The 22,762-nt window shown below is 44.6% G+C and overlaps 1 protein-coding gene across 8 annotated transcripts in view; it reads right to left on the bottom strand.

The window, feature by feature from the left end:
- fbrsl1 (fibrosin-like 1) overlaps positions 1-22,762 on the bottom strand; it is a 252,090-nt gene that overhangs the window by 93,075 nt on the left and 136,253 nt on the right. For 6 of the 8 annotated variants that reach the window (XM_079161362.1, XM_079161358.1, XM_079161361.1 and 3 more), the window contains exon 5: positions 7,019-7,048. The exons of the other annotated variants lie outside the window; for them this stretch is intronic. In XM_079161362.1, the coding sequence (XP_079017488.1) occupies positions 7,019-7,048 (30 nt within the window). The remainder of the gene's footprint in view (positions 1-7,018; positions 7,049-22,762) is intronic. 8 annotated transcript variants of the gene reach the window in all.

Genomic DNA, 22,762 nt, shown 5'->3' with positions numbered 1-22,762 from the left:
GGCCCATTGAAAGAGGACAGAGAGAGAATGAGAGTGGAGGAGGATTGGAGAAGACAAGCTCAGAGAAATGCTCTTTGCATTAGCCAGACACACAGAGGCTTCTGGTTCAGAGCTGACACACTTAAGGGAAGAGTCAGCGGGGGCCATGTAAATCTAGACAGGGTGAGGAAAGATATAGTCCTGACCTGGGGCCAAACTAAGCAGATTTTAACATTACCCAGAGTCCATGTAAACAGCACTGAGACCTGGCCGCTCTCCGTTTCACTTCCATGCAAAGTATGTGGTGAGGTTGTGAAGGAAGAAGGGGGGGGGGGGGGGGGGGCTGCACGGACAGATTGATGGGGATAGTGGTGGGGGCAAACTTGAAGAGCTGTTCCCCTTCTCCACTAAATTAAAGGGCCGCCTTGTCCTTTCCAAAAAGAAATTCCTCAGCCCTTGCTTTCAGCACTCGCTGGGGGAGCAACAGAGCCGACGGGGCTGGTGGTGTGATCCTTGGAGTTTGGAAGGGGAAAAAACAGACAGTAATGGCAGATGTACGAGGGAACAGGGAGCATTTATTCAGCTCAGAGAGAAAGAAGAAAACTGCCAGAAACCTAAAGGGACAGGGAATACACAACTGTGTTATGAATATAGCCGTGGAAGAGAAATGGGGATATAGGTAAGAGAGAATGAGGAACAAAAATAACACAGATTTATGTTTTTATTTTTGCACCTCGTCTGTCAAAAGGCTCCCCTTTGGCTTCTTCTTGTCTCCGCTGACCGTGTGACTGTAACAAGCTCGCTATCTTGCCTTCAGAGGTGAACCTCCCAGTGCTTTGACATGGCCCCAAGCTCGGTGGTGCTGAGCGGCAGCGGCAGACACTGGGCATTGGAAATTTAAGTCGGGGCGTAGGAGAAATTAGGCGAGGAGGCAAGGAAATGGGATGTTGACTTGAACTGGCCCCGGGGGCAGCTGAGAGTCTCCCTGTGCAGCTCCGCTGGCTGCCTGACAGTTTGATGGAGCGAGTGGAGGCTTCCCTGCGGCCCGAGCCGCCGTTTCTAACACTGATGTAGCTCAGTGAGGAACAGATTGAGCCTCCAGGCATCGCTCTGTACTGCTACTCCCCTCCTCTCTCCCACTCTCACTCTCTGTACTGCTGCTACTACTAGCTCTCTCTCTCTCTCTCTCTCTCTCTCTCTCTCTCTCACTAATCCTGTCAAGCCAACACACAGAAACATGTACACACACATATACATGCATATACATGCTACGACACAAAATCTCATACTGTATGCACACATAAAGACACTTAGATACACAGAAATAACAGCGACACCCACAGAGAGCTTGGCTCCCTCCTTCGTTCCTTCTCCTCCCAACGACAGTAATGTGATGAGCACTACAGATGCTGTTTACTGAGCTCTGGCCGACACACAGGGGGTAGGAGGAGGCGAGGGAGGGTGGGATGGAGGAAGAGGCAGAAGGAGGTAGAGTCAGGGGGCTGGCAGGCCACCATAATGAAAAGAATCTGGCGGCAGCCCACTGTGTGCTGGTCATGAGAAGCATGTGCCGCCGGGGGGCTCTACTGCTAATTTCAGGGGGCAGCCAAGCGTTTCACGCTCGACTTGTCATCAGGCCAGAGGGGGCATTCATACTGGTTGACAGCAATTGCGAGAGGCCGGGCATGGGGGGGTTTTGGGGAGGGGGAGCAAAGAGAGAGGGAGAAGGCTTCAGCTCCTTTCCCCCCGCCTTGTACCTCCTGTCCCCCCTCTGCAATGATCAAACGCTATTGTAGGCAGGGTGCAGAATTACAAATGAGTGTCCTGTGGCAACGGTTGGAACTGGATTTAACTGCTCTTTCCGCTCTGCTCTCTACTCAGGTGGCCACGAGGGGCACACCTCATCCTCCAACCCCTGCTGTCCAGACAGGATTTCATTCTGGCATCTTCCGAGTTAACGTGACAATAATAATCTGTTACCAAAGCATGCAGTTTATAAGCCCGCACCTTCAGACACAAGACTCGGGGCCTGTTTGCATCACTCTAAATTCAATTGTGTCAACATATACTGTGATGTATTACATTTTTCAGAAGCTCCATTGTGAAAGAATTTATGGATAAAATAACCATGCAAGAAAATCCAGCAAATATAACAAATCAAGGTACTTCCGCTGCCTGCTCGCTGATTTGCAAGATTGCCGGCAATAGCCCGACACACCCACAAACAATAAAGAGATGATAAAAGTGTGATAAAATCTCTGATGGCTGACAAACGCGCCTTACTGTGTATGTCATCATATTGTCTAGTCCATCCATGTCCTTGGTTTCTAGGAGCTCCCTCCATCTTCAGAGGACTGGCAGTCTGTTAAAGGTGAAATGACTGACGGGCATATCTTTAATCAGTGCCATCGACTGGCCTGAGGATTTGGTGCGCACTTGGGGTTTATCTCTCAACTTGGCTGGATAAAATGAGTGCAAAGTCATTAAAGAGCTGAGACGAGAGAAGAAAAAAAAACAGCAACAGAGGATGAAAACACCCTGTCAGCCCGACCCCTACATCGTGGATTTCTATGAAGTGAGAGTGAGGGAGGTAGAGAGATTCTGGGGAGAGCAGGAGCTATACCAAGCAGTTGATACTAACAGCTGGCAGCCTCCCCCTTAAAAAAAAAAAGAAGCGTCTGGCTCTAGTCTGGCAGCCAGGAGAGGCAAGCGAGGGACAAGCTGGGATGAAAGGAGGAGTGTGAGAGATGGAGTCAGTGATGAAAGGTGGGTGGTTGATGGTAGATGAGTGGATACGGAATGGGATGGGGGGGGATTAACCAGCTTGCAAGGAGAAACTTCTGTTCATTGCCTCTGACACAAGCAGTCACATGAGAGACAGAGGAGGAGATGGGAAACAGAGAAATAGAGACAGAGAGCAATGCAGAGGGAAGGAGGAGAGAGGAAAGGGGGAGGCAGCCACACTGCACATCTTCAGGCTGTGAATAATTTAGAGGAGCACTGGGAGACGAGACGAAGACGAACACAAAACACTGGCAGCGTTTGACCTAGAGCTGCAGCTACATCAGTGCACATCACAGAGCGGAGAGCTCTCTCTCGCTCTCCCCCCCCCCCCGTCTTTCTCTCCTTTGCTCTTCATCTGCCTCCCTCTGTGTCAGGGAGGAAACAGCTGTACGCTATTCTTGTTTCGCCTCACATTGTATGAAACTCAACAGAATGGCTGACAACTTTGTTTCACAAGGATCTCTCTTTCTCCCTCCCTGCTACGGGCACGTCATAAGAGTCTGAAAGCAGCGCGCAAAACAGATGCGTCTCCTGCACATCTCTATCTACCAGACTGTACGGGGCAGTAGGGGCCGATACATGACTAACATTTTCTTAGATTTTTAATATTGGTTTTGGACTGTTAGACATCCCGTCTTCAAATTGCATTCTTTGGCCGACAATTTAACAATAATCAATAGATTTTTCAGTATAATGAAAATAATAATTAGTCGCTGTTGTACTGATGTACTTGGTAACTAATACCTTTTGAAGAGTATTTATTACCCAAACAGTCCATTGCATTTTAAAAGCGGTGACACAAAACTACCTATAAGATCTAAATTATTCACTTCATTAAACCTATTCTAAATTAATTAATATAAAATGAGTGTATGATTTATGACATTTTCAGTGAACTATATCTTGCAGAATGCCCACATCAAGCCAGTCTGCTTTGATGAGACCTGATGCGGTGTGAGTGAGGGACAGTGTTGAATGTGAGCAACCAGGCAGCGGAAAGTGTGGACAGCAGCAGTAAATAACAGCTGCCCTGTGATTAGGCACAGAAGAGGTTAAACAGAGCTCGTTCACGCCGCCTTTGTCAAGGTGCAATGAATCATCTAACCTGCTGAAGTGTGTGTCTGTGTGTCTGTGTGTGCATGTGTGTGTGTGTGTGTGTGAGAGAGAGAGAGTGATGAAAGGACCTCTGGGCATGTGGTGGGAGTGACAGTTGGGTGGACAGAGGGCGGTCTGATCAACCCAGAGGGGAGGGGCCATTTATTACTGTAATTAAGGAACCGTGGAAGAAGAGGAGCAGCGATTTTAAATGCACGTAGAGTAAATCTTTTAATTTGGTAAGAATGATAGCATGAGGCAAGTGGATAAATAGTAAAAACACGAGGACTAAGGATGGTAAAACAAAACACTAGGTAACTTGGTTCCCTCTCTTTATTTTCTCGCCCGCTCCCTCCCTCTCCCACTGTCTCCTGCCCGGACTGCGTGGCTGATATTAATGGGATGTCCCTTGTTTGTAAATGTGCCAAGTTGTGCGCACCGCTGCGGGCTGTCTATTATAGCAGGCCTCTGGGGCAGCCTTTCCATATGGCGTCACATATGGCACTCAGCAGCATCAATTAATGTTGTTATAATACTGATTTTTACGAGCTAGGGTTTCACTCCTTTCCTCTCTTCTCTACCCCTCCAAGCCCTCCCCCTTTTCTCACCCACTGTCGCCGGTTCTTTGATTCTTCAAACTGCCTCTCTTCGATTCCTCAAACCTACGACAACCTGGCTTCTGAACAGTAGAGGATCCGAGAGGTTTTCCGTGCCAGATTTTGAAAGCTCCCACCAGCTCTACTGAACGTCGCTCAAAAGACCGTGAACATGACTTTGTTCCCGCTACGCAGCAGAAGAAGGGTAGAACTACTACCAATGTGTCAGAAACGTTGCATCTTCCCTGAAGCTGAGGGACTTCAATCAATGATATATGAAAGAACACGAGAGGGATAAAGACAGCAATTACACAGACCGAAAACTATGTTAGGTGATATTACATATCTGCAACCAGACACTGCATTTACAGCAACAATTGTAGTTTTGGTCACATTAGGCCAGCATCAGGGCCTATTAGCGTGTTAAATTAGGCCTGTATTTATATGCACAAAGCAATAGGCAGATGGATGTAAGAGCAGAATCTGAGGGGCCTTTTTGTTCCCTGGTGCCTTTGGTTGTGGATCTGACAGGAAGGGAACAAGAGCGTAGCAAAAAGCCTCGCTTAAAAAGCTCCCAGCCACACCAGTCTTGTCAGCGACGCCACAATTAGAGACTAGATCACTGGCGCTTCCCAGCGAGACACATCTCACCACCACTCCTCAATGGAACTCTTTCGTTTGAGGAACACACTCAGAGCTGGGTTTTAAAACGTTTCGGATGGCTAATCACTCTCAGGATGAAAGGCCCTGGCGTGTTCGTTTGTCTCAGCGCAGGGAGCTTCCCTTGCCGTTTCTCTGTCTCTGATTCTGATTGTTTTTGTTCCTTTCTTTTTCAGCATGCAGGCGAGGCAGGCGAGCTGGCAGGCAGCGCTGTTTGAAGGTGCAGTCAGACCCGAGTGCAGGCCTGATGCTTTGTAGTGATATTTCCAGCAGCACAATCTCATTACTTTTTGACGTGGGGGATGCGTGCAGGGGTGGATTGTCATTTCACGCTGTCAAAAGTTCCGTGAGGGAACGGAGACGGGAATGGAACTTCAATGACCTGCGTGCCTCTGTCTCGTCAAGACTGAATATATTATACCAAATAACAAAGATAAAATCCAATGAACCAGATCCTTTAAGATGCTTGTAAACTTAATGTCCATTCCCCAGGGGTGTTGAGAGGGAATCTCACTCCTTATCTGGACTCTTTGTAATTGGATCTATTTCACAGCCTCCTAAACCTGTCACTATACATGCCCTGAACCTAATTAACCTACACCCAGCACTGCACAGACAGGCAGGCAGTGCATGTTCATATGTAGCTAAGACAAACGCATCTTTGTGTTGAGACGAAAAGTCCTGAGGGCATCGTCCCACACCTCTTAAAGACGGTGAGAGCTTCTGGACGTTTTCACATGGGACAATCATTGGCAGCCCCCCCCCCCCTTAAATAAAACGGGGGAGGTATCCCTCGGAGTTGATTTCACACAGAGTTCTTTCAATACAGAGAAAAACTTTGCTCTGTTTAAGAAGCTGCCAGGCATTGATTGAAGCGCCTGGTTACTATGCGAACCCCAGCCTGTTGCTGGGGTGACTGTCCCAAAGTGCTTCCTGGGTAATTTTCGAGGTCACTGGTTTGTGCACGCCTATGTGGTGCAGATGGGCCCACCCTCATTCAGGGCCCAGCAGGAACTCTTTCATTAGACCCAGTGAATGGCCTCATTCATCCCCTTCACCTCAATTGGTCATGCTGGGTCTCCGCAGAGAGCCCAGGACAAACTTTTCTCTCTCTCCACTCCCTAATCTTCCACGCACCGCCCACCTTAGTCATGCTTCACTTTTGTTCAGTAGCATGTGGTAGCTGAACCTTCAGGCCTCATCTGTGGGTGCAGATTACCTTAGACCGCCCACATGTAATGGGTGGAACGTAACCGACTACTGACATGCTGTCTTCGTTTATCTTGAAGAATGTTAAATAAAAACATTCCGTGACACATTATTTACTAATAGATCATTATTTGATCATGTTTGGGAAAACAAAATCAAATTATTTAAATCTGGTAACATCAATCCAACACATGCCCATGGAAATAATAATCATTCAAATTCAGAGATAAGTATTTTGCACATATCTTTGAGTTATTAGCGCATTAATGCCCTGTTGGTTATTGCTATTTCTAGTGCAGTGTTGCACAAAAGGACCCGAAGGTCTTCCAGCAGAAGTGAGAGCCATTTCATCCGGAAGTTTCTATCCACCGAGTCGCTCCTGTAACTGCAGTGCTTAGCCATGCTTGTAGGTCCCTGCCTCTTTTTGGCCCTCAAGTGAGTCTCAGGTCTGGCCTAGTGAGAAGTGACTAATTGTCTTGAGTTGTTAGTGTGCCTTGAATGAGATCCACTGCAGTCTGCGACAGGGTGCACGATAATTTTGTTTCTCCCTCCCTCCCTCCCTCCCTCCTCCCCTCTCCCTCTTCCTCGTTCTTGCAGCAGATTTACCCCTTCTGCTTCTCAAGCTACTGAGCTGTAAAATTGAGTGGACGGCAGGCAGGATAAAGAATGAGACCTGGCATCGTGGACGCACTAACCTTGAGGAGGGCCACTGCTGCTGGCTGCACCTAAAGAGATGGAGACAGAACGTCAGCCATATTGGACTGAAGAAGGTTAAAATGTAAATTTTAGGGACAGACCAAAAGGTAGAGAGAAAGGTGGAAACCCTTGCTGAAGAAACAGTATGACAGCTTGGTAAAGCAAATCTACATCAGGATGCACATGCACACTACAAATAGATGACGGGGTGTTAACCACAGAGAGAAAAAGGAGAAAGTATTAGCGATCATTTAAACTGACTCTGTCGCTCTTCTTAAATTCCTCGCTCTTGCTCACCACCATCTTTACTTTGTAACACACTACATGATGTCTTGCACCATTTATCCCTCAGCCACTGCAGTGTGTACCTCTCAACCGTTGCAATTTGACAAAACATACTGAACACTTTAAATTAAATGTCTGACAAAGTGAGCACATTTTTTGAGTACAGTGTATCATAAAATCGACCCCGGAGCATGTTTCCTAGTAGTTCTAAAAAAAAAAAAAACTATCCTTCGTAATGAAATCAACTTGTATAGCCACCCAAGAAAGAATGAATCCCAGCAATCAATTACTATGACTCACAAATACACCAGCTGCAGTTTAGATGTGAACAAATGGAGAGCCAGTCCCTTACAGCTGATATTAGAGCTCTGAGCTGCTCTCGCCTGAGATTAAGCAGGTTTGTACTCTCCGAGGTGGACAGTGCTGCTGCCCCCCCCCCCCCCCCCCTCCCTCCAGTGTGCCGCACTATCATTTGCAGGAAAATTACTTCAGTAATGAAGAATCCAGGCCTATAAATCCTCATGGCCTCACCTTCCTTTGCCTCCCAAGTCTCGCTGAACAGCTAGTAAAAATCCCCTTTAAAAAATTCATGGCGCAATTTTGCTCAAATCCCTCCCAGCAAGCACAATTATGGAACTTTCATCTCAATTGATTTATGTCCTGCGCTGAGAGAGGAGGGGTGAAGGGGGGGGGGGGGGGGGGGAGAGAAACAAAACAAGTGGTAAATCACTGTTTTTAAAAGGGAAGGCGTTAGGCCAGTTGTCACTTTCACTGCATGTGTTTTGTAGTGCATGAGATAGAGAGGTGCCTGTATGGAGGGGGGGGGGGGTCTGACGGGTTTGAAAGCAGGATTGTAATGGCAAAAAGGAGGGCGAGGGGAGGGAGATTGGAATGAAAGAAGTGGTATTCCACTTGATTAATAACACTAATCAAATTATACAGTGTTCCACTGTGCCCTGAAATCTGGGGCCATAATGTCCTCTAATGGCGTGGTTCACAGAGCTAAACTTCGGAGGGAAAACATGGTGCTGACTGCTGCATGCCTTAATGAAGGCAGTAAAACATCCATTTCCAGAAGCCATGAAATGAAAGGCAAGATTGTAGATGTGCACCCAGTGGCTCTCTCACTGCAAAAAAAAAAAAAAAAAAAAAATGGAAGGCTGTTAACACAAAAGACAGTGTCAGAGAGAGGGAGAGACAGGCAGAAAGATGCAAGACCTTAGGAAGAGAAAGGAGGAGAAAATAGTACTAGTGAAGAGATTTAAAAGGGCAACAACACCAAGAGTAAGGGGATACGAGAAGAAAAGAGATGATGAAGTGTGGATAGAAAGACAGATTGGTAGATGCCCTCAGTGCTTTATTTCCAAAGAAGGCATGAAAACAATCTGTGTCTGCTGATTATGGATGAGCCAGGCTGCTTTACTATGTCTGTTATACTTAGTGCTGCTGACAGAAGCCACAATTCATCACTATTTAGTTGCTGATGCACCTAACAGCAGCATCCTCCCCCTCATCTATCTCAATGCAACTCTATTAGGGTATTCCCTCTGTCCATCCAGGCATGCATTCAGTTGATCCATCTATCCATCCGTATTTCCATTTGTCCGTCCAGCCATGTGGGCCATTCGTCTCTCCATTCATCTTTCCATCCACCTGTCTCTCCGCCCATCAATTCAACCAATCTTGAGTCAATACAATTCTGCTCCGAGATCGGACACGTACAACAATATTGCTTTGACCTCGGCTGTCAGATAGTTGGCTGTAGGTACGAGGTTAGCTTGTTATTTCTAGGCATTTTGCCAAAAGACAGTGTGACTTCTGTCGGCAGTGGCACACTATGTCTGACATCGAAATCTAACCACAACAAGTAAAGATCAGTGTGGCTCTATCACAAAGTGTAGTGCTGTAGAAATGTTTGCTGCACTTAATACATGTGAAACTTCAGACACCTAAATGTATACAAACGCATTATGGTTTACATTTAATCTACTAAATTGCACATGCTGCAAACAATCAAGTCAGCCGTTGCATTTTGAATAAAGCAAGTGTTGTTCATTGTCCTTGGGGCACAATTTCATCTGGAGAGCAAGGGGGGAAAAGAACAACAAAGCTGAGAAAACACAGATTGCTATTGTTATTATTATCATAATTATAGTTGTGCTTATCGCGCGAGCAGCCTCAATCAGGATGAAATACAGTTTCATTTCATGAAGCTTCCTGTTTTGACTGGCTTGAGTTTGAGAACCACACACTTGGCTGGCGTGCCAAAAACTCAATCAGGCGCAATTACATAGCCATCAGATAGAAATGTAATTGATTTGAAAGCTGACATGAGATATAACTACATTACAGTGGAGGCACAGTGGGGAGGCTCCTTGGGGACAGGGCCTACGGGGAGCTCATTACCGCCAAGCTTTGAATTATTGAGCGCTAAGGCAATGACATTGAGGAGAAGAGGCGAGTGATTGGCTGCTGCGACTCGCCAAGTGTTTATCTCAACTTACAACAGCCTAAGACGTCTGAAGGAGTGATCTGACCATGCATGAATATTGCACTGGGAGAAGTTGTAATGGTTCATAATTGAAAGGGTTCAGGCCAAGGTAGCGTCTGTCGCTGCACATCATACCAGCTATTTCAATATCAAGTATTTGTAATGATTTCAACTAAGGCTTCCACGGCAATGACACTACCTTGCCCCCCGGGTCACATATTTAGCACTTAGCTTAGCATGTAGTTTGTGGATCATCAGCCTATGGGTCATTTATGAAGTAGTGCGGGGTGACGGGGTGACTGTTGAGAGGATAAAGATATAAGTCACTGCAGAAGGGCCTCACCGTCTCCCAAGACGCTGGTGGCTGCCTCCCTCTGGGAGAGCTGTGCCCCCCTAGGCTTCTGCCACTGATCTCAATCTGTATCTCTCTTTCCTCACACAGCCCTCCTATGAGCTTTCTCACAAAAATGAGGTCTCAATTAATTCAAGCGAAATGAGGACGAGGGAGGAAGAGGAGGCCCCAGGAGCCCAGAGAGACAGAGAACAAGTAAGATAGGGGAGCCTAACAGAGCTGCTTGTCGATCTGCGGCCTGGAAACGGCAAACGGAGCACGGGGTGACGGTGCATGTGCATTAAATCCTTTGTGCAGTTTAAACATGGCTGATGAACAAACGCTCGTCATTACAGAGGTATGGTATATGCTGAGTAAATATACTGTTCGGAGAAAAGTGGACAAAAATAGAAGAGCAAAGCCTGAAAGAGATGAAGACAGGGCAGACATGATGACACACAATTCCCTGCATGTTATTTATTACACGGATGCTGGGAGAGTCTCACAGGTTGACCTTTTATTAGAGCTCAGTGATTCGAGCTCTTATGACACAACGGTGACAGATGCTGTAGATGTAAAATTACAGTTCCAAGTATCCCCTTACAATAAACTACATGCCAGAGGCAATGAACAAACTGTGGCGTGAGAAAAGCTGCATGTATGTCAGTTTATGAATGTGACCTGTGACCTGTGACCTATGAACAAGGACCTCATGCGAGACCGCCATCATCAATCTCGAGTAAGCCCGGTCACCCTGCTTATTGCTATATTAGGGTGCTACAAGCCACCACACAGCTCAGCTAAATTTCTCATAGCCTTGCAGAAAAACTGGCAGAAAACCAGCTGTTAGCTGGGGCTGCCGCTAGCTTTGAGGTCACTAGCGCATACACACATCCACACACACGCGCGCAGACATTCTGCAGACATTCTACACACACACACACACACACACACACACACACACACACACACACACACACACACACACACACACACACACACACACACACACACACACACACACACACACACACACACACACACACACACACACACACACACTGTGATATGAGGTGGCACACTGCAGTACTCCCAGCAGCTACATATGCTAAGTAGGTTAAAAACAAATTGACACTGCACCCACTTTTTCCATTTGGATTGTTGCTCAAAGTACACAACTGCTTTATGTGTGTGTCACTGAGAAGTACAAAAACAAATAAGGATAAATGGCCCATTTTTACCGGAAGACAACTTGTAAGCTGCGAGATGTTATCTCCAGTGCGATGGTGTTATAAAAGTAACCACCCCGATGACAGAGCGTAAATCTCACAGCATTCTGAGATATTTTTTATGTTCAATGTTGACTGCAGTGCATATATTACAATGTTTTATCAGTCTCAGCACCAGGACAAGGCTAGTAAAATAGGCGAGTCAGATAGTTCCAGATTTTCATATGATAAATACCTTGCATGTAAGGAGCCGGGGGGGGGATTGTGGCAAATGTGTTTCCAAGAAAATCAGTCTGCCACTAGTACTTAGAGTGATTGAATAGCCTGTAAACAGAAGCAGCAGACTTGCTTGACGCTCTCTGGGAGACACTAATATAGTTGTGCTTCCAGGAGCTGAAGGGAAGGAAGAAGGTGGGGCGCTGAAGTTCATGAACTAAGCAGTGAGTGCAGGAGCTTTTCAAATTACCCTGTCTCTGCACCCAGCCTGGTCTCTGAACTGAAACTGCAGAGTAAAAGCACAAGATTGATTAGTGAAGTACATCAAGTCAGTCATAAGACACCCTTGGTCAATGGCTGATAGTGTTCCTCGCATTAGCCCAAATCCAGATTAGATCTATCTTTAACAATCTCATTTAAAAAAAAAAAAACCCATATGATGACACTTTCCCTCATTTAAGATTTCCACCTTCTCCATTGCAACCCCCTGATGAGAATACGTTCTCCTTTGTTCATGGTGCTTGTAAAATGACCTTTTTGATAGCAGACCAGCATCTTTCTTAACTCAAAGATTCATCACAGTCAGAGATCATTATTTCCAGATCTGTGTCCAATAAGAAAGTGTGGAGACTGAACAAAGCCTCGTTCATGTAGCAGTTCTAATTAGGAGCATGAAAATGATTTAAGCACACAATTTAGCACTTTAGTTGAAGGCATGTCTGTGTATTCACCACACATCAGCTGACATTGATACTGTATATTGAGCCTAAGGATATTACACTAATAACATAAAAAAGAAGGCCGGGTCTTCCGTGACCTGCGTTTGAGGTGAACACAGTCGTGGAGCTTTTCACTGCTATGTAAACAACTACTTATGTAGGTTATTTGGTCCAACATGTATCCTGTGTCCTCCAAAGTCCTGACGAGAGACGACACAACCAACATGGATCAAAGACATATTTAAAAAGTTGGTCCACTTCCTTGATGTCAGTGCTTTGGTGAATAATTCATATTGTTTTAACACGGTGTCAATTTCCATAGAAGTGTAACAGGAAGGAGGAGAGGCTGTGACAATTCAAACTGCAGCTACAACAGTTTCGTTGGTGGTGAGCTGTTGTGAAAATGTGAGCAAAACCACAACCTATGTGCCTATTGTGCAAGCATGTAAAACCACAACGGGTTCAGGGAGTTGCTAAAAGAGAAGTTTATCTATATTTCGGGTTGAGCCACAACCCAACACAAACTGAAGTCCTGTGAAACAAACATCAGTTTAGTTTCCTAGCTTGTGACACTGGCACCTGTGAAACTTAATAAGTTACAGATGGCACATTTACAGGAATGTTTTATTAATGTTCACTCTCCTCACCAAATAAACCAATACTAAAAAAAATAAGTGAAGAAAGCTCTTCACATATGCTCCCATAGAGGGCATGAGGGGGTCAACTGAATACTTTAAAAATATGTAAATGATATGCTACGGCCTTCACACAATAGTCACCAGATCTCAACCCAACTGAAAACATTGGCACTGTTCTGAAGTCTTGTGGTGGCATCAAGCCTTGCTAAAACACTCTCTATTAAATAAAATTGCTCCTTTAGCCAAAGCATAAATAATCTGAAACAATAGACGTGTGTGTATAAAACGCTTAGATACACACTTGAATCCCCAGACACCTGCCCAACGTCTCTTCTGACCCAAACATGAAACCCTGACAAGAAATACTACGCAACCATTTGGTTTTCTTTGTCCTCCTGGGGCCGTCTTGGCTCTCAGAAACCCTACCCTGGCATTCGTCCTAATCCCCTGAGAATGGGCCAGTAGCATACAGCTAAAGCACCAGGTGATATCTGTAACAGACCTCCATAGAAGTCTCCAAACGTGGTGCTGGTGACGCTGCCAGTTTGACAGCCCTTCTCCTGTTCTGCACTTGGCCTCAAGGGTAGTAGCCCTCGTATCAGCTTACATCTAGCAGTTTACCGCCGAATAACAAGAGCTGCATCAACCTCAACTGATTCAATTGAGCAGAATTGCACACAGTTCATTGGCTTTTGGCTGGCGCTGGCGGAGTAGATGACAGCGATGTGTGGAGCCAGAGAGTATCAGTTGACCCAGACTAATTATTCATAAGGCCTTGTTGTGATGGCTGCCGCTCTGGTAAGGTCAGGCTTAGGGGCAGCTAAGGGGAAAACAAAAACATTTCCTTCTAAAACGGAGTCGACACCGCTAGGTATCTGCGGGAAACTATGAAAGGAAATGTGATGCCGCAAAAGGAAAAAAAAAATATATCGCTAAGAGTGCTGAGCTCTCTCCTTGGGCCACTGTAAGTGGATAGCAGCGTGACAAATACACTTTCCCAACTGGAGGTTGTGTTTGATGCAATGGAGGATACGATAGGAGAAGGGCACTCATGCATGGCTGAAAGGAGAATGGTGCGTCTCCTTAACTAATAGTACACCCTCCGTCCTCACAACCACAGGCAGGCTGTCCCTTGAAATTTGTAATTACAGTAATTGTGATTTCGACAAATGGGCCTCCACTATGCTCTTCAACGGTGAAAATACAGGTTGCGTTATTCATGAGGAGTCTACTAAAAGCATCCGTCGACAACGCTTTAATTTGCCAGCTTTTGGATAGAGGACATTTAAAATGTCCATATGTCCGCAAAAATATTCAGAAAATGACAGAAAATGACTTTTTTAGACGTTTCTGACGGAGGCATAAACTCAATGACTCCTGCGAGGAAAACTGAGAAAGTTCTTGACCTGAAAGCACAGAGCAACTGCTTTCTGACCTCAATTTACAGTCAAAATGAACCACAGAAATGTGTACAAACAAGTGCACACACACACACACACACAGAGACAAGACCCACTTAAAAGCAAGCACAGTAGTGTGGCAATTAGTGGCAAGAGCGGAAGAATGCTGGATCAGTTACAGTTATTGAATGTTAATTACAGCGCTTTACGGCGTTGAGGAGATAACGAGTTAGCGCCTGGTGACAGCAGCGACACGTCCTTTAACGAGAGCTGTGGAAATTTATGAAACTTGAGATCAGGGACAATGAGGCGTTACTGGCTTGTCAGACGCTCTCCTGCTCACCCTTCCTTTGTCCTAATGAAGGCAGACACTTGTTTCTTTCTCTTCTCGGCTCGTTCCAGCGCTGTTAGCCTGAAATGATTATTGTTTATGGAGGAAAGCTAAAAAAGTCAGCTGATTGGGATCGTCTCCTTGTCCACCTTATAATCCCACATCAGCAATGCCATTCAGCGTATGTTATAGCTATAGGCTAGAAAAAAAAATTAAGCAGAAAACATGTGGACGCATAAAGGCCAAAGATAAACATGGGGTCATATTACAGATAATTCCCCGTCTGGTGCAGGGAACATAGCCGGTAGTCAGACAAATGTGAGTGACCATTAATTCCTGTCTATCTAAATAGCGAGGGATCAAGAGCTTGGTGAAATCCGACGGGTTAATATGGTCATGTTGTGAAGCCTGGTTTGGAATTTAGGTTAATGGAATCATTGATAGGGCTCAGCTCTAATGCCAGCAACGCTTAAGAAGATCCATGCCGCATGATTTAGACAAATCCTGGGACATTCTTCAAAGTTTCCCCCACTGACCCTGGCAAGACTTTTTGAAACAGACACACAGACAAGTCTGAGGATTTCTCTGAGTCTACACATCCTCTGCTAACCAGACTCCCCCAGGCTGTATCAACAGCCTAAATGGTATTTATAGAATATTACATCAGTTACACTGGGGCAAACGTGGGCCCCAATGGAAATATTAGGCATAATAAACACATAGAGGGAGCCTGTTTTCTTTTTTTCCCCCTCCTTGTAAATTACTCTGAAATATATGAGCAAGAATGTACAGTAAACTATGGGATTCTTGAGCTTGTAGCGCACGTCTAGACCAGGAAAAACAAGTTCACTATGCTTAGCATTAAAGTGATTTATAACTGCATTAATGTATCTCGACTTACCTCTTATGTAGCCATATTACAAGTTGTGCTGCGATAAGAATGTGAGAATAAAAATGGACTCCTAATTACCACAGTAAAGCTGCTGACCTGCTACCAATACTTGTGGTGGGGAAACAGTCATTTATGTGGGCTGCAGCCTCCATGAAGAGAGCAAGGGAAGCTCTTTTAAAACCACAGAAGACGAGGCGCCGAGGATGGTGTTCAGATGTCAATAAAAACAGGTGTTAACCAGCTTAGCTAAGATGTTAAGAGCTTGGATAATCCTAGCCTGGATCCAAGAGGGATCCAGCTCTGGAATACTAATGCTGAGGAAGCAGCGTTAAAGCGCACAGAGTTAGGAGGTTGTGTTTGAGAGGTAGTGCTGCTGCTACAGGCTGTGAAAAACTCATCTGCTGGCAATTACCAAGGATTGAAGAATAAAGGACGTTCACGTATAGAGAGCACCTTGTGAGAAAAAAAAAGAAAAAAAGAAATGTTTTACTTTGAGTAGTTTTCTGTGAAATCATATATGTATGATTGAAAGTAACATTTCATTTAAGTTACATTCTAAATGGGTTCATCATTCAGCCACTTACCACTTATGACAATCAAGAATTCAGTTTTGTCTCAACTCGTCGTCTGTTTTTTTCCATTTGTGTCTACCATGAAAAATGTACGTTACATAGCTTTGTTTCTACATGTTTATCACTTTTTGCAAGCAGTTTCACACCTGCAGCTCCAGCCCAATCAATGCCACATAGGCGGGAAAAGTAATAGCAGCAGATTTTGCCAAGAAAACCAGCGCCACCTTCAGGCAAGGAAAGTGAGAGGAAAAACGTATGCCACCTGTAAGCAAAGATTTAGCTTGTTGTATATATAAACCTGCAAAATATCAGAGTTTATATCAAATCCTATAAATGTGTCCACACACATGCACAGGTAAGCGGGTGTAGGAATGATATGACAACGACTGAACAACTTCGACAGAGAAAATCTGCAGCCTGCGAAACATGAATGACAGTTCAAGCCAGTTCCACGAGGCGCTTCGCACATAATTAATCTGTTTTTGACAACAACAGGACTTTCTTGAAAAGTTCTCTAAAACTGGTTGATAATTTCAAAGAAATGCAGCTGTAAACACTACGCTGTCAGCATCCAAGAAAGTGTCTTTGTTATAATGTTTGACACTGAGGGGCAGAAAGATAGATCAAAGTACTGAACGAGTGAATGTGCTCATTTTCTGGTGAACTTATCTCCGCACAAACAGATAGCACCTCAAGCAAATGTGCAATCACACCCAAAACACAAAAAAAAGAGCAACCTCACATGGTAGAATGTGCCCCCGAGAAGAATCAGCCACAAACACGGTCTCACCTTGCAAACAGAACTCCTCCACAGTGAGCAAACACACTCCATTTCTACCTGAAGCCACTCCCATGTTGTGAAAAGCCCGATAAAAAAATAAAAATAAAATCGATGCAACTCAAATCAACTCATCGCCTGTTTCACTTCATCGACTTTGAGTGTACCACTTCGCATGCTCCATACATTCATAGACTCTCTAACATGCCACCCCATAATCAAATCAGCATCTGGTGTCAGGGTGGCTTACGGTTCGGGGTGTTCTCGTTTGTAAACACCACCTGCCGGTTCTCACTCTGCTTCACTCACTGGGTGACATTAGCACAAGCGTGAAATGTGATTTTGCGTTGAGCGAACCTCTGCACCGAGCACATCTGAGGCTGCCCACCTGGAAAGCAGGCATAAATAATCTACGGTCACCTAAGTCAGAGGGAGTCGTCACGCATCAGACACTAGCCAGACAGCGGCAGCAACAGTCCTGCAGGATCTTCCTCCGGGCTGATGTAAGGGGGATCATTCTATTATGTTACGGCTGTCTTATTTCCTAACTCCTTAGTTCCTTGTATTTTTTTCCTTTTTGGCTTCTCTCTGGCTGTTTGTTTGTTTTGATTATGTCTGATGATTTTGTGACTCTTACCTCGTCTATCTTTCAACACCATGTTTTTTATTGTCTTACACTTGTATTGTAACCGTTTTTTTTTTGCACAATAACAATTACAATAATAATTCAGTGTGCTTCCCAAGTACCCAAGTAAACTATTGTGCTGGTGACAAATTATGTAGAGAGAGATAACACAAGCTTCTATAACATAATAAAAACACTAGTCGTTGCAAGACTGAGAAACAAAATACAACAATTAAAAGGCTTTTATTTTTATTTTTGGGCAACTGTATGATGGAAAGGAGTGCAACACGTATTGATGCACAAAATATGCCTGAATGTGTCCTGCTGTCTCCCTTAAGACTACGAAGGACCCACATTCTTGCATTTCCCCGTTCTGACCGATTTAGTTGGTCTGCCACAAAGCTGTGACAAGACCCCTGTTAATCACACACAATAAGCTATTGATGCAAAGCCATAAAGCGCCGCGCAATCCAAGAAGCTCAATCATAAGCCAATTTATGCTCGTTGGTCAGGTTTGGTTAATACAACGGCGCTTAACTCCTTCGACATGATCACATATAATGCAATCAGATTTCCATTGACAGAGTACCCGAGCTGTGATTCCATTTCCCTGGGGGTGGGGGTGGGGGTGGGGGGGGATACACATTGATATTCACTGCTCAGCACACACCGGCTTGACAGGCGGAAAACCTACGTAGTGTATGCGCTCTGTAACATGGAAAACCAGACACATCACCTTTACATTTCCAGCGTCTTGCCTTTTGATGAATGTCAACAAAGCAGTTAGCAGGGAGGAAATGAGAAAAAGAGAGAGAGAGGAGAGGAGAGAGGGGGGGGGGTGGGGGGGAGAACACACAATTATAAAAGCTTCATTTCTTCAGAGAACCATAAAGTCTCGTCCCAGAAGGGCAGCTGAGCACAAATCAATTTCTTTCAGTCGATTACAAGCACTGAGGTTCTAACCTTCATTTGTGAGTCTAATACTCCAACAGTTATGTAGAACACATACCAATTAAGCAATTCTGCCGGAATAAGAGGGCCGTGAACTGACGCGATTATGGAGGCCGGGCCCCTGGGGAGGTCGGGTTATCGGCTCAGGAGCAGGGAAGACGATGGGAGCAGGGCAGGAAAGGATGGGGGAGAAAGATGGCGAAGGGAGAGGAGACACTGAAGCCACGGAAAAAGTAATTTATTAAGTCTAATACTCTGCGAAATGTTCCCATGGTAATAAGGCGGGGAGATTGCGTTAATATCAGGGAGCCATGCAGAAAAGGTCACTCGATATCTGCACCGCCCACCGGGGTCGCGCTGATGGGAGCTGCTCCAACACATCTGATAATGCTCTCAGCGTCGCCGCTATGCGCCAGAGGTCGAGAGGATGGGAGCTTGGGAAAAGATGCCATTTGTGGAAATTGCACTGATGTACCGCTGTGCTCTGACACAATTCTCACTGCTGGCTTTTCATGTGCAGACGAGTGAATGGAATCGACATGATGACACCCAGTCAAAGATGATCAGATATAAATGTATAGCTCTGTTATGCTTTCCACTAAGTTTTGATTTTGCAATCATTGACATGAATATACAGGAATGGCAGGCAGCAATCTCCTTTTTTCCCCCCTGATTTTCAATATCTGTTTGCACACGGGCTCATGAAAGGAAACACATTAGAGGCACTCTCCATCTTTCTATTGTGGCAAACTAAATCTGATGCCATTTTGCTCTTGATTTAAAGAGCATGGAGGCATTTCTGCAGATATGTGGCGATCAACACATTGTCATTCACTGCTGAGGCACCTTAACCACCGCCCTCCCTGCCAGAAGATTTATGGTAATTGATAGCATGTGATAGGATGCAGCCCATAAACCCATGTGAGGTATGTGTTTCTATGGTAACCCTTCCCTCTATTCACTAGCCCTATGCACCTTGGCGTTTTACTTTTTTTTTCTCCCTGCATCGTAGGCGCTGTCTATTTGGATGCCAGTGGTAGGAATGAGATGCAGATTTGTGGCAAAGCAGAGACACAGATGTTTCCTCATTGCCTTTTAATCTCCTATTCCCTCAGCGGCTGGCGAGAAACACTCCCCTTTAGAATGGTAATTGGACGAGATGAATAATAAACAAAACAAAAACAGACCGATGTTTATAAGGAGCATTTTAACACTTCGGAATGATCATACTTTATTGCTATTATTAGCACAGAGACAAAAGCAAGTGCTGCTTCCTCTGGGAATAGTGAAGGTCTGAGCTTTAACTTGTCTAATCAGTAGAAAAGCGATCAGGGTCTCGTAGAGAACGACAATGCTCGCTCATTAAGGCAGAGCAGTTAACAGTCTATCACTGATTTTCTCCCTGCTCCCCAAAGTCTGCACTTACAGCACACCAGCCATTGGAGAATGCACCATAGCATTCGTTTGATTTTATGTTTCTTCATCCACATCTTCTCCTTTTTCTAATTGTCTGGCTTCCATATGTACACCATATGCGCATAAAACCAGAACTGCAGCTTGGTAGATTCATTGCTTGTAAATTTAAGATAATGATTTCATTAAGTACTGCCTGGACCGATGTCATATGGCAAACACTTTTCCTCTGTCTCCCACCTAGCCAAACATCAGTAGGTGCTCCGTGTGTTTCTTGACAGCACTGAGATAAATGAGGATATTTTGACACTGTGTGATATCAGAAAACCGGCTATTTGCATGAGAAACCTGTCCCTCTTTCTCCCCGGAGAGCTTTATTACAGGAGGATATTTCAAACGCCATCAAATGTGCCAAACATTTACTTTGATAACTCCATCAGATGGCTCCCTGGGTTTAATGGTAGCAATCTGAGAGTGTTGAGGCACACGCCTAAAGCACAGACAATAATGGCGGGGAGAAATACGAGGAAGGGATGAATAAAATCTCTTAAAAAAGTTCATAAATAATGCACCTTGCGCACTAGAGAGTTGTTCCTATTTAACTATGCATGCCTCTTCCTGGTTCCTGTGCTGGCAGAGACACAAACACAGCATGTATTGTGGGTCAACATGACAGCACAGGCGGAGGACAACCTAAGGCTCCATCAATCCTCACAGCCTTGGCCTCCCACCCACACGGAGCAACCCCTCCCCACTGCTAATCTCCAGCCACAGGATGACTGCACCACCTACTGTATTTTCTCGCTGTGCGGAAAAACAGAATGAAAAAAAGGGAAATCTGGAGAATGACCGTGTACTTGCCACAATGAGTGACAAGATTTGACAAAATGGGAGAAAACAAAGTGCAGGACTAATTATCCAATTAATGTGCAATTAAGCCCATGCGGCCTAATGGTCTGTGTTGGATTTGGTAATAGCTCTGCCAGACTGAGGAGCCTATTAAACTCACGGTAGGCTGTGGAGCAGACTCAAACACTGTCTCAGTGAATGGGCCCCGTAGTCGGATGTTACAATTACAGCAGCTGTCTAAGTCAATTTAAAAATAAATAAATATGCATATCATATTCTGGGTGCAGGCATGATGACTACAGATCTAAGAAAACAAAAACACCCCCCACCCCTGAAAGAAATTCAACAAAGCATTTCATTAAGACTTTTATTATCTGCAATAGCAGAGTTTGCTAATAAATGCTAATTATATTCAAGCTAATATTTAATCACACACAATTTCTCCAGTCAACTCAGTTTGAGGAAATACTAATTCTAATGAACGCATTCACAGCGCAGTTTATGAACTTCAGCACCGGCAAAACGAGAGAGGAAACGTGGAAGATATCTAAATATGCTTTTTCAACTATGAGCGTTATTAGCTTTGACAAATTTCCTACCCTAATGAGATCCTCTTGGAGGGATATTTTGGGGCAATTAATAATGCACATAGAATAATTAGAATCATGAATATTCATCATGTTGTGTTTCTGTGTAGTATAGGATGTGGTGAGTATAGACAAACCTATTGACTGAGCTTAAAACCTGCTAGAACAAATATCGTACCGTCAGATACACATTTAGATTACTGATACTTAAGGTATTATTTTATAACTAAATTGAGATGTACTGTATGTTTAAACTAGTAATTACACTTAAAAGATACAACTTGCACATCACAGTAGTAGAACAACAGCCCAAGTGTATTTGTATGTGTGTGAATATGATCTTGGTTTTGCGTTAGTTTATTTCCTGTTTTATTTTGAAGTTCCCTGCCTCTTGTGTCCTGTGTTTGTTTCACATCCTGTCCTTGTGACCTTCCCTACTTTTTTCTGTGCAGCAGTTGTGTTAGTCATGTCTCGTCCTGTTCCCTAGTTAAGTTTCTTTATTCTTGTCATTTCAGTATTTTTATGTTGGGTTACTCAGCTCTCCTCTCATTTCAGATCACTTCACTTCCCGCCTTTGTATGTTTTCCCGCCATTGTAATTGTCTGCCCCGCCCCTGATCGAATCCACCTGTGTCTAATCACGTACACCTCCCCAGTGTATTTAAACCCGGTGTTCCCTTGTCTCTGTGTCGGTTCGTCTGCGATGTTTATATCCCTTGTGTCCGATTTACCTGATCCTGTTTTGCTCGTTCTGGTTTGTTGGATTTTCAGTTACTACTTTTGTACTCTTTTTGTTTTCTTTGTTAAAATCACCGTTTATTATCCTTCTGCTCCCCGTGTCTATCTGAATTTGGGCCCATCCCCAGTTGTCTTTTTGCCCCACCGTGACAATATAAATATAGATTGTGAATATCTCAAAAGTCATTTGGTGTGATAAGAAAAAAGAAGTCTGTTGGGGGCAACAGGGTGTTCTGCTTGGTCGAACAGATTTGCAACAATAAGCAGGTGGCTTCATTGTCATCCTGCAATCCAAATCATGAAATGACTTCAGTAGGAGTTACAGATGCTGGCCACCAAGTGACATAAAGACCAGCAGGGAAAGTACATGGTACGACTGAGACAAGGGAGAACTTTCTTTGCACTTGAACAACTAACACAAAAAGTAAATATTGCTATAACACACAATCAAAAAATAAAATGTAAACAAACATGGGTGTAATGTGTAGCCAAACCAAGATAAGACACTCCTATAAGAGAAATGTTAATCAATATCACAAGGCTGATTATGAGCCTTCACGATTTGTTCTCACTACGCCGGGACAACTGTGCAAACACACTGAGATCTCTCAGGGTTCAGTGCAATCGTCGACCCTTTAGTTCACTTTTGTCTCTCTTTGGCTAATCCTCCGGGACCCAGCAGGCCGGGCTGTGACTCAG

This window comes from Pholis gunnellus (assembly GCF_910591455.1).
Source record: "Pholis gunnellus genome assembly, chromosome: 6".
Taxonomy (NCBI): Eukaryota; Metazoa; Chordata; class Actinopteri; order Perciformes; family Pholidae; genus Pholis; species Pholis gunnellus.
The sequence above is the reverse complement of the archived record's forward strand: the minus strand, read 5'-3'. Positions and strand labels throughout refer to the sequence as shown.